This window comes from Filicampus tigris, chromosome 1, assembly GCF_054856515.1.
Source record: "Filicampus tigris isolate MCC_2025a chromosome 1, RoL_Ftig_1.0, whole genome shotgun sequence".
NCBI lineage: Eukaryota > Metazoa > Chordata > Actinopteri > Syngnathiformes > Syngnathidae > Filicampus > Filicampus tigris.
Window position 1 is genome coordinate 38,848,456 of NC_141217.1, and position 16,126 is coordinate 38,864,581.

The window sequence follows — 16,126 nt, forward strand, 5'->3', positions numbered from 1 at the left end:
TCGAGAACGACGACAAACACCTGTTATGAGTCGGGACTAACCTGGTCTGCCGCCACAGGAAGGTCTGGATGGGGAACGGGATTCCTTTCCCGCACTCCGGCTCGTTGTCATCCAAGCTTTTCCTCTTCACCATGTTGGCCAGTCTTCGCCGCCTTTCCTGCTTGTCCTGCCGCCTGCCTGCCTGCCTGCGTGCGTGCGAGCGTGCGACCACCGGTTGGCGGCGACGGATGCGGGCTCAGGTGAGCGCCGAGCTTCTCTCACGACATGATTGGATTCGTGCTGCGTAAAATGGCTGCAAGTGTCCGTCACCGTGCGGAGGGAGGGAGGGAGGGAGGGCGGGAGTGCGAGCGATTCTGGAGGAGGGGGGGCGGGGTAGGAGGAGACGAAGAGATTTCAGAACCGCCCATCAACAGCGGAAGCGAAAAAGGTCACTGAAGGGTAGTGTGTGTGTGTCTGTGTGTGTGTTTGGGGAAGACGCTGTATACTGCATCTATGCCATCGGAGTTTGAATTTGAATTTCCAAGTTTGAATTGTGTCAATCATGATTCTAGGCTCTCGGATTCTAGGGTCACGGATTTAGGGCTGTTGACCTCCCGGTCAGGCAATGAAAATTCAGGAGCGGAGATACAAGGGGTGGCCAAAGACCACCACTTGTCACTCTGTGGCCAGCCCTCATACCGAGGGGTGAATTTTGATACCTGTGAGTTTTCTACTATTTTCACATGAATGCAGTATTCTTACACCCAGTCATACTCTGACACATCTTTTTTTTTTTTTTATCAACTTTTACACCATCCACAAAACACTAAGCATCTACTACATTACGACCACATGCACAATAGAATGAGCTAACATGAGATGCATCAAAATGAGTTTTTTCTTTTTCTTTCTTTTTTTTGGAAACATTTGGTTGCATTACTGCATCACAAAGAGAGCTGATATTAACCATGTGACGTCTTGTGTTGTTCAGGTGTACATGTAAAACGCACGTGGAACAAACATTGTAGGCACATCCGATAAAACATGGTAAGCGTGAAGTACTTTCATTGTTCTTTATTTCCCTTTCCATTGTTTTCCACGTGAGCGTTTACCCATGACAACATTGCAAACGACATGATATTTTAAATACACTTACACAGGTGGAGAGATAAACACTGGAGGGGGGCAACAGACATCAGGGTGGGACATTCACAACCGTGAGCGGAGAACACACTAGAACAGTTCCGAACTCATTACAGCCGCACGTCAAGCCTTCCATGCACTCTTCATTTCTCTAAAACGGACTGCTTCAATCATATACACACTCTCGTAAATGGAATGTTTGTATACACAAGCAGCGCACGCTTTCATTTTCCCTTTGTCTCGGAAGAGAGGTAAAGGGCCCCCAGGGTGTGAGGGACCTTTGAACTCACTGTTCCACAAAGACTTTTATGAATACTCAACGACTATGCTCATTTAAAAGCAGAAAAAATAATAATCCATTTGCAGGAAATACAATAACTATTTGAGGACTGCAGCCATAGAGCCACCGTACAAAACTACAGTGAAATGTAAAAACACATAAAACACACGTTTTCCAACACATCATAAAACCACTACAAACCATCTTTTTTTCTTTCAATGCCACATTTCTTTAAACAGACATGCTCATCAGATTCTCAAATTAGAAGATTGTAGTTCTTCTGTCACAGTTTCAAACCGTTTTCTAAGTTGCTGCAAATTGAATTTACTTTAAGAGTGGTCCCCATGCAAGAGCAATGCGGCAATGCTTAAAAAAAAAAAAAATCACTATACAATCTTCTAGCAGACACGCCCTCTTCCGCACAAGTACACAAAAGTCCAATGAAGGAGAAAAACAGTAACTTGTGTAGTGAGTGGATGAACAATAATTGGAGGATTCGCTTTTTAAAATTCCTCTGGAAAGTAGAACCGTGGAGGTGGGGGGGTCCGGAGGGGGCCGCGGGAACACACTGGATGCTTTTGACTGAATGAAACCGTTGGGGAGAAGGGATGACGAAGCCGAAGCGGGCGGCTCATAAGCCCTGCTTGGCCAGCGCGGCCGTGACATCTTGGGCCAGCGTGGAGAGCTGCGGCGACTCCAGGAGGTTGATGCTGCCGGCGGAGGACAAGTGAGGCGAGGTGCCTCCCACCTCCGGCCCGGGGGAGTGGGTAACAACAATTTCTGCACCGTGGTCCACTCGAGCTTTGGCGGACTCACGGAAGCTCAGCTTGTGGCTCTCGATCTGACGACGAAATTGCAAGTGTTGAGAGAAAAAAAAAAAAAAACACACACACAGGAAGAGAACAAGAGCAGCACCGAATTCCTCATGACTGCTAACATTTACACTGGAGTAGGGTTCCATTCATGGTATATTATGTGGGGTTTTTTTTCTATTATCTCTGTCTTTCCGACTGCATTTTCCAATAAGTATCCATCACAGTGACAGTAACCACAGAGGGAGTACGTTGTCAGTGTTGGGTGGAACCCTTGGTTCTCCAAAAACACTACTTTTCAGAAAGGAGGTTTGAGAAACCAACACTCATTGCTCAAGGTGGTATTATACAGTACCTTACATTGCTATCATATCCAGATACGCACCATTATGCCCCCCCCCCCCAAAAAAAACATGTTCAACCACAAATTCAATTTGATTTGAAGAACAAAATCACAAATGGGTGGAGCACCCTCACCGATTAAAATGGATTAAAATTACTACACGATTGATTTTTAACAAAATATGCCAACTCAATTTTAACCTAACTACTTTGTAGTCATACGACACTTCATCGATAGACAGGTGAAATGTCCAAGAGAGTTAACAGATTTGTTCGCACGCTATTTTTGAACACTTTAAATTGGTTAAAGTGGAAGTCAACCCACAAATGTTCTTGACAATAATATGTTCAATGAGTCTCCACTAGTCAAAACACGGCATTCTGATTAATATTGCATTTGTTGAATATGAGTTAAGCAGCAAAATCCACCCATTGTAGCCATCTGAGGAGGTGGCCATTTTGCCACGTCTGTCGACTGAAAATGATATCACAGTTTCTCAGGGCTTGGGTAACAACCAATCATGGCTCAGCTTCAGAAACCAATTTCGCCGTGATTGGTCGTTACCTGAGCTCTGAGAAGTTGTGATCTTATTTAACGTCGATACCAAGTGGAAAAATGGCCAGGTGGATTTTACTGCTTAACTCATATTCCACAAACCCAATATTAATCAGAATGTTGTGTTTTGACTAGTGGACTTGCATAGAACATATTCTTGTCAAGAACATTTTTGGGTTGACTTCCCCCTTTAGTGATGTGTAAAAATTTGGGAAAAAACAAAATTAGTAAGAAAAGACCATACTAGGGCATGAGTGGGTTTCAGGTTAAAAATATAATGGAAAAAGAAAACAAAAAGGTGGAGAGGGTTACTTTTCCACACACAGGCACATGGGTGTCCAATTAAAAGCAACATTTTATTTTACCATCACATTCCCGCCTCCTGGCATGTGGGTGGCGTTGTCCAGGGAGCCGACTTTGGATTGAGCTTTGTCTTTAAAGTCCAGCTTCACATTCTCAATCCGAATGTTGCCTCCGCCTGGGAAAGACAGAGTGAGGAGGATGATTCCAAAGTCCTTCCGACCATATTCATTTTGATCACGTGCCTCTACCTGGCCTGTGGCGGATGTTGGACATGGAGCCACATTTGGAAGTGATGTGGCTCAAGTCGATTTTGTTGGTCTGGATTTGGACCTGTAGGAAGAAGTGGCGCGTCCGTGTCATTCTGTGCTTACAGCGAGGAAAAGAGCTGCCGTATGATACGGGGATCATCTCTGAATAAGCACGGGGTGGCACGACATGCATGCGGATAAATTCAGATTAATTTGTACTCAGCTGCGACATGAGGTGGCGATGCCAGCACATGAAAGCACAAATATCAAATGAAGACTGAACGCGGAAGCGCTGGGCCTTTGTTTCCACTTCCATGAATTGACAGGTATGTACATTTACATGAACCGAATGCTACTACAAAGTACATAATAACTGATTGACTGACACGTTAGGTAATGCAAAAAAATACAACATCTGTGTTGAATTGTGCAAAACAACGATGTTAGAAACACAATTCCAAAACAGCTCCATAAGTAAACATTGACATGTATTTTTCTGGAACTTTTTTCTTTGTTGTTGAGTCAACTTACGTTTCCTCCGCCTGGGGCGTGCTGCATTTTGTTCAGGGAGCCACATTTAGCCTGGACGTGGCTATAGTCCAGTTTAACACTTGGAATCATGACCTGGGAATGACAAGGTATTTTTTGTTTTTCTTTTTTATACAGACAAGTGTCAGAGAGAAGGGCCACCCAAGTGGTTTGGGCTTCCACAGAAGCCCCTCCTCCCCTCGAAACTACTTCAGTGGAAATGTCCCAATTTTAAATCCTCCACGCCATTTTTGTCATCACAGTGTTGGCGTTTCAGATCATTTAAACCACACTTGTTTCAATCAAGGATTTTAAAATGCGACCTGCCCAACGTGCAACCCACTGAGAGATGACAGGCTAGTGGAGGGAGCCAAAATAAAAGGAGAGAAGGAAGAGAGCAGGAAGAGATAGAGCCGTACATACATTGCCTCCTTTGGGCGTGTGCTTCAGATTATCCTTGGAGCCGCACTTTGACTGAACATGACTGAAGTCCAGCTTCTCGTCTAAAATTTGCACCTAGATCAAAAAGAAATAATAGAAAAAAACTATGTGTGCCTTGGTGTCAAATGTGCAATGACTTATCAATGTGTATTTATTTTTTAACATGTATTTAGTTTCATGATGTTTATTTTCTTCATATCTTATCAATAACATTCACTACATGAATTTATTAATTGTCAGAGAAACATGGCCTCATATATACCGTGTAGCTGTGTAAAACTCATTTTTGTCACGGGCAAAATTATAGGTTTCCCTCACAGTGTGCTTATGACTATTAAAAAAAATGTATGGTCACCCTATTACATGCAATTGAGTGATAATATTATTGTCATTGATTGTGGTTGATTGAGGTATTGGTAACAATAAATTGTACTTGAAATCAGAAGTCATGCAATATTGAGGCATGCAAATAACAGTGGAACCTCCAGTTGTGAACTTAATTGGTTTGTAATTTGAAATATGAAATGTTCATAAATTGAAGTAATATTTCTCATTGAAATGAATTGAAATGCAATTAATTCGTTCCAGCTACCCCCCCCCCCCCCCCTTCAGATTATTAGATTAGATTACAGGTTAAAAAACCTTTTGTGTGTGGTTACAAATAAATATAACGCGATATAGAAATAAGTGAAAAACATTAGAAGGAAATCTAACACTTAAAAAAAATATAACCATTTATTTCTCATTTACTCTAGCCATTTCTTTGTGGTCAATTTATTTGATTAGTTACACAACGAGAGAAGAAGCACAGAACAGATCCTGATGTTGCTCGGACTTGCGAGCAAACATTTGACATGCCAGTGCTGTATGGTGGCACAACCACAAAGCTTAGCCTTATGAAACTCCAAAAATGCAAAAAACAACTATTACTGCAGCTGACTGAGGAGTTGTGACTGTCTCCATGTGCATCTGTATGTCTGTATTGTACTGCCCCATTTATAGTTCACACAAAATGAAAAATGAATGAATTAATCCTGATTAACAAAACATTTATGTATTTACTTTCTATTTACGTTATTAACACACACACACATATATATATATATATATATATATATATATATATATATATATATTTTTTTTTTAATATATATATATATATTTTTTTTATATATATATATATATATTTTGTATATATATATATATATATATATATATATACAAAATATACATTTAGATAAAGTACAATTTTATCGAATGCTATTACCCCTATTAGAAAACACATTATGAAAATGTTGAATGTTGCAACAGATTAACAGCATTTCTATTCATTTTAATTGGGAAAGATCATTTGAGAGACAAGTGCAGTGACAGAATGAATTTAACTCATATCTCAAGGCACCATTGTATTTATTTTAGTGGGTCACATAAAATGATGCGGCAGGCTGACTGAGCACTGTGCCACATCAAATGGCCACTTTTTGGACTATTCTGTGAAATCGATGTCATGCAGCTGATTCCCTTTGACTACTTTCATATAATTGAAGAATGTAGAGACCATGAGAAGTGAAAGTTAGAAGGAGGCACAGAGAAGGGCCCAGAGCAGTTGAGGTGGACTGGAAGCGAATGCAAAGTTTTGGATTCAGGACGTACAAAGAGTCTAAATACACACATTAGATTGAAACAAATTTGCCAATATTGAGCCAGAATAGATGAAGAAGAAACCATTTTTCCTCATGAATGAACTATAAACAAACAGAGCTGGGCACTTGACACTTTTTTGCCGGTCTGTCCTCCGTCTTCCGTCTGCGACCTGGGTACTGTTCCGTCCTCGTCCCTCCGTCCTTATTCCTAAAAATAATCATCCTCTGACCCCGTCCATCCTCGTCCTTTTAAAGCGCTTCTGTCGGTCCGAAAACCTACCTCCGTCCTTTTTAAAAGAGTTCTCGTCCTCCGTCTGACCATCCACAAAATGGGACGGACCGTTCCGTCCCTGGGACAGAATGCCCAGCTCTGACTATAAGTATGATAAGAGCACCATTACCTGTCCCCCTTTGGGTTGGTGTTTAAGATTGGCGGTGGATCCGATCTTGGACTTGACATTCTTGAGGTCAGGCAGCGGTTGGTTGAGAACCTTCAACTGCCGCTGGGCTGAAGACGGCGACTTGGGCGGGGTGCGGATTATCGCAACCTTCTTCTCCTGGAGAACGCTGAAGGATTTGGGCGTGTGGCTGCCGGGGGTGCGTGAGCCAGGTGTGCGGGAGTAACTGGGGGGCGTGCCGGGCGTAACGGCGGAGGATCCAGGGGTAGAAGTGCCGCTGCGGGCTGACCAGGAACGTCCAGAGTCCGGACCTGCAATGGAAGGGAAGAGAATCGCTCTTTAGAGAGCAGAAGGCAAAAGACAGTGAATGTATGTGATGATGAAGATGGTCAGAACACCGGGATTGCATTGAAAATTTGCTTCTCGATTTATTTGAGCAAAATAACATGCGGGTTACTGTCGTCATAGACAACTCTAAATAGATCAACTCTTATAGAAAACATAATAAATACATTTGAAGTCTTGATGGACCTGTCAACCTAGATCAAAACATTGTGTCAGTAAGTGGATGTTGCGCTGAGGCTAAAAGGAGCGCTACCTGCCATACTAGGGCCCCTCCCAGACCTGCAGTCGGCCTTGGCCTCGGTGTTGATGGCTAAAGGAGAGGGAAGGTGGGGGTGTGAGGCAGGGGACGATGGGATGGGTAAATATGACCACTTCGACTAGTTTTTCTCAACTTTTATCGGACCAAGGCACATATTTTACATTAGAACATCTCACAGTACAACCCAAACCAAAATGCCACAAAATGCTCTGTTTTCAGAATGAAATACTGAGGCTCACGTCTCGATATCTCGAAATATGGGCCTGTCTATTCAAACACAAAGTGATGATTCTCTGTTGAATGAAAGGCAACCGGTGGAGATGCAGGTTAATTGTACCTTCCGTCATCTAGTGGAAGAGCATTTTAACTGCTCTGACAGTCACAATAATACATGGCATAGGGAGATGAATAAAGTGAAATAGGATAATACTCCGAAGACTACTTGATGATTGCTCACAACACAATAATGGGATTGCGAATCGCTGACTTCGACTTTTTGGAAAATTGGATCACTGTGTATAGTTCACAATTTCATAACCATTTTGCAATGACTAATCATCAGGTGTGATGTGTGAAATGATCAAATTTCACTTAATTGGCCCGAAAGTAAATAGCAGTGTGTCTTACCTTAATTACAGCGAGTACATCAGCTTTGTGTTCAACTACAAAGGCTGACATTTTCTCAGAAATTTTGAGTAAATTGAAAAACAATCATCATTATTTCAGTACAGTATCCACTTTTTGCAACATTGTTTGGCGTTGTGCTATAAGATTTTTCCAATCTAAAATATGCGCCTTGGCTCAATAAAGGTTGCGAAACACTGGCGTCGCTTACAGGTTGGCCTGCTGGGGGTGCTGTTGTCTTCTTGTTCAGCTGCAGGAAGGTGGCGGGTCAGTGACTTGGATGGCCTTGGGAGAGATGACCTCTTCTCTGGACTGCGGTATGCTCTCTCCTGATTGCAAAAAAAAAAAACACAAAGTGCCTGTCATATTCTGTGTACGTGTACGGCTCATACACTTTTTTTTTTTTTTTTTTTAACCTTCTCTACCTGTGTTTTTTTCTGAGGGGTAGGGCGGGAGCATGCAGAGGAGGGCCGGGCCTCACTGAGCACCGCCTCCACCTGGGGGCTCCGTTTCAGGCTACATGCAGAGTCAGGCCGTGGGGGTTGCTGATCAGAACCCTGGCTCTGCACTGCCATTTTTAACAGAACAGACCGTGTGGGGCTCTGGGTAGCGGGGCGGCGGCCACGACAAGATGAAGCGAAGCATGCCAGACGGATGGTGATGTAGCAGACAAACAGATGGAGAAATTATGACTTGACATGGGATGCGGACGACGTGTCAAATTATTATTTTCCAGGGCCCGACCGATATGGATTTTTTGTGGCCGATGCCAATTTTTGGTGGAAAAAAAAAAACGGATTAACAATTAATTGGCAGATTAATTAAAACTTTTTAAATGCACATATAAACACATTACCAATAGTTGAATGTGTCATATTGAACACATTTATGTTTAATTGATGTTGCACTATATTTTTTCTAATTTGTTTTGAACAAACTGTGACTTTAGGTTGTGTGTAAAATAGTGACATTCAATTCAATTTGTTGCGCAACTTGCATTGCTCACCTAAGCATTGCTTGAAAAAAAGAAAAAAAACAAGATTTGCTTTGTTTTGAATGTGAGGTGTATCGAATGACCTTATCAACAAATGTCATGACATAAATTTAAGGATACAAGGTTGTGGTATAGATTTGTGTGTAATAAATAATGAGACCAGTGCTACTTGTGTAAAACTGCTGTAAATGGTTGGAGTACATAAAGGTAAACACAATCGTCAAACAAGCCACTCGGCCGATGTTTGAAGGGACACAAACGGCCCATTTAATCGGCTGATGGATCGATCGGTTAGGCCCTCCTATTTTCCAAGTGCGCCTATCAGTCACGAGCCCTAAGAATGATCATCAATTTTATTTCCCTGACTGTATACAAGACAAAACAAACACAGTATAAAGGAGTGTGGTATGAAAATGGATGTTCTGCACAAAGTCTGATTTCTATACTTACAGATTTCCTCTGTCGAGACAGATGCAAGGACAAAGGCTGGCATGCAAGACACAATGAGAGACACAAATGCAACCATGCAGAAATAAAACCGAAAAAAAAGTGTGTTTTCATGCAATGCACGTGGTGGGTTACTTACAGTGGGTCTCTCCCTGGACTGGTGGACACTTAAAGGCTGAGAGCTTTCTACACCTGTGAAGAAAAAAAAAGTGACGCTTGAATGAACGACGAATGTCAAACAAAGCAAAGGGAGTCGCTTGGGAGTGGAGGGGGTCAAAAATTGTATTGACTGACCCCTTTTCAACTTAATCAAGATTCAATGCATAGTGATGCAACAGCAGGAAACCATAGCGTGGTCAACATCCAGGTCAGTCTCTTTTCACAACGAAACAAGCAAAACAGCCCGAAAAACAACATTACTGTGTGACAGCAAAACAAACCGTAGCAATATGCGAAGACAAAATACGGAAGCTTAAATATGAAGCAGAACAGGAGAGCTTTTGAAGGTTAAAAAACAAGACAAATAGAAAAGCATAACAGATGAAAGGCCTAGTCACCAAGACGAGCAGCACATGATGTTTGCCAGCCACACTGCAACTGCCAAAAAGTCTCGACAAAAATGAAAGCCACTAATAGAGAGAGAGCAGTCATCAATATCCCCATGACCTAAATTGCGCGAGTACACATTGTTTCGGAGCACCTCAGCCCATTTCAAACAAATCCACTACAGGAGTTGCACTCTCTCTATCCATGGTGCAAAATCCCGGTGACAAGTGTTCACCTGCGGCTTTGCGTCTAGCAGAACTGTGAAGCAGAGCAGGCCGAGGATGCCCGGACACGGCTTTGGCTACTTTTTTTCGACTCTGGAAGGCTGAGACCTTATTCTGGTTCGCCCTCCGCACGACGCCTACTAGCAGAGAGGAGAGACAAGATTAACCGCAGCGTCAAACTCACATTGCAACGTGGTTGCCTCTGTGTCATGGACACAAATGCGGGGCATTAAAACAAACGAGGGGGCATTTGTAACCTTTTTTCTTCTTCATCTCCTCTTTTGGACGAAAGCTGGGACCTTTGCGTGACACTTTATTCCCTCTGCCCGGGAGCCGTTTGGGGGGGGTGTCCACCCCCAGTACGCCGTGGGTGGCGCACTGGGTTGACGGAAGGGCTGTGATTTGCTTTGTCGTGATAGTTTTGTCATCATCTGCAGTGGAGAGGCATCAAAAGAGGGAGCGATTCTCCATACCGCTAGCTTTTCAGATGATATGCAAACAAAAACAGTGGAACCTCTCAGGCCAAATTCAATTACAACCAATATCTTGGGCTACAGGGCAGCACGGTGGTCGACTGGTTAGCACCTCAGCCTCACAGTTCGGAGGTCGTGGGTTTGATCCCGGCTAAGGCCTCCCTGTGTGGAGTTTGCATGTTCTCCCCGTGCCTGCCTGCGTGGCTTTTCTCCGGGTACTCCGGTTTCCTCGCACATTCCAAAAACATGCACGGTAAGTGGATTGGACTCTCTAAATTGCCCTTAGGTGTGATTGTGAGTGCGGATGTTTGTCTTTGTGTGCCCTGCGATTGGCTGGCAACCAATTCAGGGTGTCCCCCGCCTACTGCCTGAAGACAGATGGGATAGGCTCCAGCACGCCCCGCGACCCTTGTGAGGATAAGCGGTGTGGATAATGGATGGATGGATCTTGGGGTACTTTTGCTCCAAAGCTCAGGCAAAACTTGACAGGTTGAACCGCCATCAAGCATGATGTCTTGCAGAGGTGGGCATTCCGCCTACGCGACGGACCGTTCTGCCTATCCGCCTACGACGGATACCCATTTTGTAGACAATAAACGACGGACGGGAAACTTAAAAAAAATAGTGGGATTAAGCATAGTCAGAAGGCCATTAGCCGCGCCCACCCGTTCCCATATTCTCCAAGTGCTTGCACGGGTTTTTATCAGTACTTTGGCTTCCTGCCATTTTGCAAAAACGTATGAAGGAGGTCGTCCGCGACGCGTTTTGACGCGTTTCGTTTAGAGGTTCCACTGTAGGACATAAAATATGAATTCTGGGTACCTTTTGAATCAATCCAACTACTGTCTGTGTCACAGGTGGAGATGCCCACTGGAGCTTCGTCATCAGGAGCTTGACTGGTGTCTTCTACCTTCCGAGCCATCTCCACAGAGGACCCATCATCCTGCAGAACAGTCTTCTTCTCCTCTTTGGTTTCAATTGGACTAACCATCTCCTCCACGTTATTTGTCTTTTGCTGCGACAGTGGGTCATTGTCAGAGCATGCAAAGGAACTGCAAAAATGGCGCTTAGGTTGTCCAACACTGCTGTTTCCCTGGACCGCCTGACCCACTTCCAGCAGTTCAGACTCATCCTGATCCACTTTGGGGACGACATGCCCATCAGCATCATATATGACGTCTTCTACAACCTCTACGTCAACGTCTTCTTCCACTTGTGCTTGAGGTATAATTATGACTGGAGAGGGAAATTGTGGCTTCGGCGAGCTTTCCTGTAAGTAAAGTGTACTCGTTCCATTGGAGGGCTTTCGGGCTTTGGGGATTTCTTCCTTTTCTCTTGTTGCTGACCTTGCCGCTGTCCTGGGATCAGCGAACCTCTTGCAATCTTTTCTCTGTTCAGGTTTCTCTGTCTGCTCCCCGTTAATCCCAGCAGGGTCGCTTTTTGCTACAGTCTCATCTGAGCGATCGCTTGCCTTCTCTTCAGAAAGCTGTGTTTCTTGGGACGTATCGTCTTGGCTTTGGGGAGAGGTGAGAGTCGGCGGGACCTCACTTTCAGTTTCTGTAGATGTAAATATGAAGGAACTGTCCGGTGGCACAGGGGAGGCTTCTCTTGAAGGGTCTTTTTCAATGTCTACTTCAGGAATTGTTTGTATTCTTAGGCCACCGGGTAGACCGCTCCCCAAAGGAAACTCAGTCAGTCTGTCTTTTGGAGTAGTCGTTGGGATTCTGAGGCGATCCGGTTTCTTTCCACTCGTCACAGCCTTCTCCAGTATCTTTGACCGTGGAGGTGATTTTTGCAATATTCCATGACTGGTCACTTTATTATCTTGTGATTTTTGAACATCTTCAACTTCAGCAGTTGCAAGGGTGTCTACTTGAAAATCCACCGCAGGGAGACAAGGGTAAAAACAGTCGTCATGACTTGGCTTGTCAGCAGGAGAAGGCATGGGTGCGGAGTATTCATTAAAGACGCAGTAGCCCAGGTCCTCCAGCTGTTTTTCTTCACCCACCAGTAATAAAGTTTGCTCTCCAAGGATGAGCTTGGCAAAGGATCTCTCCACCAGAGAAGCCACATTTTGGGGTGGCGACTGTGGTCGAATGTCAACAGCCTCCGTCTTCTGCAGGGAGGGGTAAGGGAGGATGCTTGCCAGGTTCAATGTTTCACAGTCAGTGCTTGATTGCTCATCAGAAGGTAAAACGGCGTCTTTCTCAGGCAATGTGATCACGGCAGATGAGGGCATCACGAAGCATCGCTCGACAGATTTGTCGAAGCCTCCGGCGACTGGACACAAGCTTTCGGAAAAGGTACTTGACTTCTGTCCCTTCGCTTCACCTTCACTTTCGTCCGTTCCTGATGTTGTGACAAACTCAAAGTAGCTTTTTGAGCCGACAAATGTATCAGCCGTTTCCTCGGCACCATATTCTGGAATTGATTTGATCACAAAGACAGTTTTCTCTTTGCTTTCCTCTTCTGCCTCCTTTGTTGCATACCCACAGGACTCCATTCTGGTCTTTTCTTCCAGTTGGGCTGCAAGTTTGGAGGACACTGTACAGCTTTGTGTGGAGTCATGTTAACGCAAAGCAGCATCCACAAAAGCTGGCCACCCACAGGCAAGCCAAGGCCTTGTGCACACAGAAGCAGTAGCTCTCCAAACACGCGTTGCATTGCAACGGGAAGGTCACAGCAGCTACGCTTACGTGCACAACTGAAATGAAGGCATGAGTTGCATGATGTTAGATGACAAAAAGTAAGGGAGCACACATATTATTGAACTCCTATTGCAATACACGTGGGTTGACAAAAAAGTTCAACCTTTCACTTCATTGTAATGTATCTCTGGCTTTATTAAAATCCTTTTTCTTATTATTATGAATACTATTCATTCTTACAGAGGCCATTCTTTCTGCTCTGTACAGATGGTTCTGTCAGGCTCCGGCTTGCGCAGCAAATATAAACCGACTAACTGTGACATGCCTCCTACATTAAAAAAAAAATATATATATATATATATATATATATATTAGCATGGAAATAATTGTATTATTACCGGATAAACACGTTCACTAGCTAATATATTATGCACATAATCATATTGACTAGTCATTGTATTGTGCGCCTAGCAAGTACGTAGGTAACCGCAATAGAAGAATCACTTGTCATCATGAATTAGTGCAGTTCTACACCACTGTGTACTACAACCACCATAATAAATACAGTTCTTGTATAGGATGTCATTAGATCGTATAGGTGGGCTGCTAGGGGTTGAGCCGACTAGTCAAGTCAGTCACAGTGACTTTACCACTCCGCAATGACATTTAGACCTTGAGGTCAGTTAATGACCAATCACCGGTTTTGGCACTATCCACACGGATGATCAGCTCAAATCAGAAATTGGTGGGCCCGCGCAGCAAACTAGCAGTGGTCCTCAAATATAATAAATGCACGCCCATCTGAAAAAGCATCCACTAATGCTAGCTGATGACACTGCCAGGTCATCCAAGGTAGCATTTAGCATTAGCCAAAGTAATAAAACAACCTCCGGTCAGCAACGTGACTAACGTTTAATTAAAGTGACTGTAATAAAGACAATGATACATTTCAAAACAAAAACCAGGAAAAAAACCCAAACATTCACTACCAGTTCAGAAAGCGACCACACAAGTCACAGCTCCTCGGACCGCGCAACAATATTTCGCACAAACGCACATGGACAGTGTGGCAAATGCTAATTGCATTTGCAATGTAGCTGGCAACACACAAAGTACAGCCATTGTCAACCAACACATGGTTGACACTCAAGTCCAACAACAGTCGATGTAAAAGCAAAGGGAACTGTGGAAAAGCAAACAATGATGAGGATGGACAAGCTTTTGGATTTAAAAGCAACAAAGCTGCGGGAAGCAAGAAATTATGCGCCAGGAAATCTTCTCATGTGCTTTCTCAATCACACACATGCGCTCACAGTCGCACAGAAGGAGTCAGCCCTTTGCACACCTGACAAACCTTTTTTGGAAGGACTGTGCTCCCTGTGATGACTTCCTCCATTGAGCACCTCGGGTGTTTGAGCTAGCTCGCAGCCCAAAACCTGCGCGTGTGCTACGGAATCTTTCTGATCTAAGAGCGGGGTGCCTGCTTGCTCACATGTCACTTCCTCCTGGCAACCGGCAACTTCCTCCTCCTCATCCTCATCCTCCTCATCCTGCTGGCGCTCCTCCGCAGAGAAAGCACTTACAGGCTCTACTTTATCTTCGCAAATAAGGGATTTGGGGGAAGGTGGGTGAGACATGGGGGGGAACTGGGGTTACATGGCTTCACTTCACAAGACATTTGGAACAAGGATGGAGATGCAGGTGATGCAATCTACAAAGCCTCTGTCCAATTAAAGGCTAGCGGATACTGACAATAACTTGTGTAGAATATGAAGGCGAGCCGCACGTTTCACTTTTCAACACTTTTAATTGCGTGTAGAAAGTTGAAAAACGTTCTTGTAGAATGTTGCAATTAAAAGAGACATGTTATGCAATTGCGTGTAAAACGTTTTAAAAAACTTTCTCGTGGAATGTTGAAATGAAAAGAGACATATTATGCAATTTTGCAGTCTAGTGGATGAGTGGCTCGTAGGCCTGTCTGTTTCAATGACGGCTCGAAATTGTCCTTCAGTGTGACTGTGAGTGTCAATGGTTCTTTCTTTATATTGCCTCTGCCCTGCGATTGACTAGCAAGCAATTCAGAACTCTCGGACAAAGTCAGCTCAAGTCACACTTTGCGGGACTATTCATTATTATAATAACAAATGATTATATTATACAAGCTCAAAGAATAGTTTTTCTGTGTACCCTTTAAAGGGGAAGGCAACCCAAACAAATTATTTGCAATAATATGTTCTATGCGCCTTCACTAGTCTAAACACGGCATTCCTATTAATATTGCGTTTGTGGAATATGAGTTAAGCAGCAAAATGCACCGGTTTTTGTCCATTTCAGGGGGCGGCCATTTTGTCACTTCTGTCGACCGGAAAATGACATCACAGTTGGACAGTGATCGGGTAATGACCAATCACGGCTTAGATGTTTTCTGAAGCTGAGCCATGATTGGTCGTTAGCTGAGCCCTGAGCAACTGTGATGTCGTTTTCCGGTCGACGGCATGTGGCAAAATGGCCACCTGCTGAGATGGACAAAAGCAGGTGCATTTTGCTGCTTAACTCATATTCCACAATATTGATCATGTTTCGACAAGTGAAGACGCATAGAAGATATTCTTGTCAAGAAAATGTTGACTTCCCCCTTAAATGCGATTAAAAATCTTGTGATGCTGATGTGGTGAGGTGTATTGATCCTACAAAAATGTGCATGATTTTCTTAATAGCATTCGGATTTAGCCCTTAGGCTGCAATTTTATATCATGGATTGAGATACTTAATTTCAATGCGTAGTAGGTAGCTACAAGCACAAACCACCACAAGATAGCACATTCGGGCGATTGCATGACACCATGCAACATGGAAATGGTCGGGAAAGTGTGTTCATTTGTCCCGGAGACGG

General features: G+C 43.7%; 2 protein-coding genes and 1 long non-coding RNA gene across 20 annotated transcripts in view; 1 reads left to right on the plus strand and 2 right to left on the minus strand.

The window, feature by feature from the left end:
- Window positions 1-312, minus strand: part of unc80 (unc-80 homolog (C. elegans)) — a 44,287-nt gene extending 43,975 nt beyond the window's left edge. For all 18 annotated transcript variants that reach the window (XM_086039664.1, XM_086039644.1, XM_086039683.1 and 15 more), the window contains exon 1: window positions 42-312. In XM_086039664.1, coding sequence (XP_085895790.1) covers window positions 42-133 — 92 coding nt within the window. In that variant the 5' untranslated portion in view covers window positions 134-312. The remainder of the gene's footprint in view (window positions 1-41) is intronic.
- Window positions 313-1,038: 726 nt separating this feature from the next.
- The window catches only part of LOC147154030 (uncharacterized), a 36,892-nt gene continuing 21,804 nt past the window's right edge, over window positions 1,039-16,126 (minus strand). Inside the window, exons 5-19 of the mRNA XM_086039774.1 lie at window positions 14,588-14,830; window positions 11,408-13,111; window positions 10,370-10,543; window positions 10,124-10,249; window positions 9,482-9,534; window positions 9,346-9,381; window positions 8,327-8,503; window positions 8,113-8,230; window positions 7,272-7,328; window positions 6,677-6,984; window positions 4,615-4,707; window positions 4,195-4,287; window positions 3,664-3,745; window positions 3,478-3,590; window positions 1,039-2,243 (exon numbers count right to left, since the gene is read on the minus strand). Coding sequence (XP_085895900.1) covers window positions 2,034-2,243; window positions 3,478-3,590; window positions 3,664-3,745; window positions 4,195-4,287; window positions 4,615-4,707; window positions 6,677-6,984; window positions 7,272-7,328; window positions 8,113-8,230; window positions 8,327-8,503; window positions 9,346-9,381; window positions 9,482-9,534; window positions 10,124-10,249; window positions 10,370-10,543; window positions 11,408-13,111; window positions 14,588-14,830 — 3,587 coding nt within the window. The 3' untranslated portion in view covers window positions 1,039-2,033. The remainder of the gene's footprint in view (window positions 2,244-3,477; window positions 3,591-3,663; window positions 3,746-4,194; window positions 4,288-4,614; window positions 4,708-6,676; window positions 6,985-7,271; window positions 7,329-8,112; window positions 8,231-8,326; window positions 8,504-9,345; window positions 9,382-9,481; window positions 9,535-10,123; window positions 10,250-10,369; window positions 10,544-11,407; window positions 13,112-14,587; window positions 14,831-16,126) is intronic.
- LOC147154031 (uncharacterized) lies at window positions 10,047-13,451 on the plus strand. The gene is made up of 3 exons (XR_015088040.1): window positions 10,047-12,713; window positions 12,797-12,888; window positions 13,081-13,451. It is a non-coding gene; the product is annotated as an uncharacterized LOC147154031 (long non-coding RNA).